General features: G+C 60.7%; 1 protein-coding gene across 1 annotated transcript in view; it reads left to right on the forward strand.

Annotated features, from left to right (window-relative positions):
• The window catches only part of LOC146588547 (uncharacterized), an 8,528-nt gene that overhangs the window by 2,309 nt on the left and 4,351 nt on the right, over positions 1-1,868 (forward strand). The window contains exon 2 of the mRNA XM_085317801.1: positions 9-1,831. Within this exon, the coding sequence (XP_085173927.1) occupies positions 9-1,831 (1,823 nt within the window). The remainder of the gene's footprint in view (positions 1-8; positions 1,832-1,868) is intronic.

Consider the following 1,868-nt stretch of genomic DNA (forward strand, 5'->3'; position numbering starts at 1 on the left):
GAGCAGAGCAGCAGCATCTCTCTCACCAAGCAAGACCTGGTATCCCTGCCGGCATCAGCCTTCGCACTGGAAGAGGAGGAGGAAGATGTGGCAGCACCTCCATCTGGCCCCAGGACACCAGGCGAGGAAGACTTGGGCGAGGAAGAGCTCTCTGAGCAGAGCAGCAGCATCTCTCCCGCCGAGCAGGACCTGACATCCCTGCTGGCATCAGCATCCCTGCCGGAGGAGGAAGAGGAAGGTACGGTAGCACCTCCATCTGGCCCCAGAATGCTGGATGAGGAAGATCTTGGTGAGGAAGAGCTCTCTGAGCAGAGCAGCAGCATCTCCTCCACCAAGCAGGACCTGACGTCCCTGCCAGCATCAATGTTCCCACTGGAGGATGAGGAAGAAGATGTGGTGGCACCTCTCTCCAGCCCCAGGACACCAGGCGAGGAAGACCTGGGTGAGGAAGAGCTCTTGGAGCAGAGTGGCATCGTCTCCCTCACCCTGCAGGACCTGGCATCCCTACCAGCTGCAGGACTTCCATTGGAGGAAGAGGAAAAAGATGTGGTGGCACCTCTATCTGGCCCCAGGACACCAGGYGAGGAAGACTTGGATGAGGAAGAGCTCTCTGAGCAGAATGGCATCGTCTCCACTGCTGAGCAGGACCTGGCATCTCTGCCAGCATCCATGTTGCCACTGGAGGAGGAAGAGGAAGATGTGGTGGCACCTCCATCCGGCCCCAGGAYACCAGGTGAGGAAGACTCGGGTGAGGAAGAGCACTCTGAACAGAGTGGCATCGTCTCCCCCACTGAGAAGGACGTGACATCCCTGCCAGCATCAGCGTTCCCGACAGAGGAGGAAGAGGAAGCAGCACCTCCATCCGGCCCCATGACACCGGGCGAGGAAGAACTCTCCAAGTGGAGTAGCAGGATCTCCCCCACCCAGCAGGACCTGGCATCCTTGCCAGCATCAGCATCTCCACCAGAGGAAGAAGAGGAAGATGTGGTGGCACTTCTGTCCAGCCCTGGGATGCTGGATGAGGAAGACTCAAGTGAGGAAGAGCTCTCTGAGCAGAGTGGCATCATCTCCCCCACAGAGCAGGACCCAGTGTCCCTGCTGGCATCGGTGTCCCTGCCAGAAGGGGAAGATGTGGTGGCACCTCAGTCCGGCCCCAGGACACCAGGCGAGGAAGACTTGGGCGAGGAAGAACTCTCCGAGCAGTGCAGCATCGTCTCCCCCACGGAGCAGGACCTGACGTCTCTGCCGGTATCAGCGTCCCCGCCGGAGAAGGAGGAGGATGTGGCAGCACCTCTCTCCAGCCCCAGGATGCTGGATGAGGAAGACCTTGGTGAGGAAGAGCTCTCCGAGCAGAGTGGCATCGTCTCCCTCACCGAGCAAGACTTGGCATCCCCACTGGAGCCGACCAAGTACCCAGAGGAGGAAGAGGAAGATGTGGCAGCACCTCCATCTGGCCCTGGGATGCTGGATGAGGAAGACTTGGGTGAGGAAGAGCTCTCCGAGCAGAATGGCAGGATCTCCCCCTCTGAGCGGCACCCGGTGTCCCTGCCAGCACTGGCATCTCCACCAGAGGAGGAGGAAGAGGAAGACACAGCGGCGCCTCCATCCGGCCCTGGGATGCAGGATGAAGACGACTTAGGCGAGGAAGAGCTTTCCGAGCAGAGCGGTATCATCTCTCCCGCTGAGCTGGACCTGACGTCCCTGCCGGCATCAGCATCCCCGCCGGAGGAGGAAGAGGAAGCAGCACCTCCATCCGGCCCCACGACACCRGGCGAGGAAGACTTGGCGGCTCCTCCGTCCGGTCCCGGGATGCTGGATGAGGAAGACTTGGGTGAGGAAGAGCTCTCCGAGCAGAGTGGCATCGTCTC

The sequence above is a fragment of the Rhea americana genome, unplaced genomic scaffold (assembly GCF_003343005.1).
Source record: "Rhea americana isolate MKP2758 unplaced genomic scaffold, rheAme1 scaffold_508, whole genome shotgun sequence".
NCBI classification, from domain to species: domain Eukaryota; kingdom Metazoa; phylum Chordata; class Aves; order Rheiformes; family Rheidae; genus Rhea; species Rhea americana.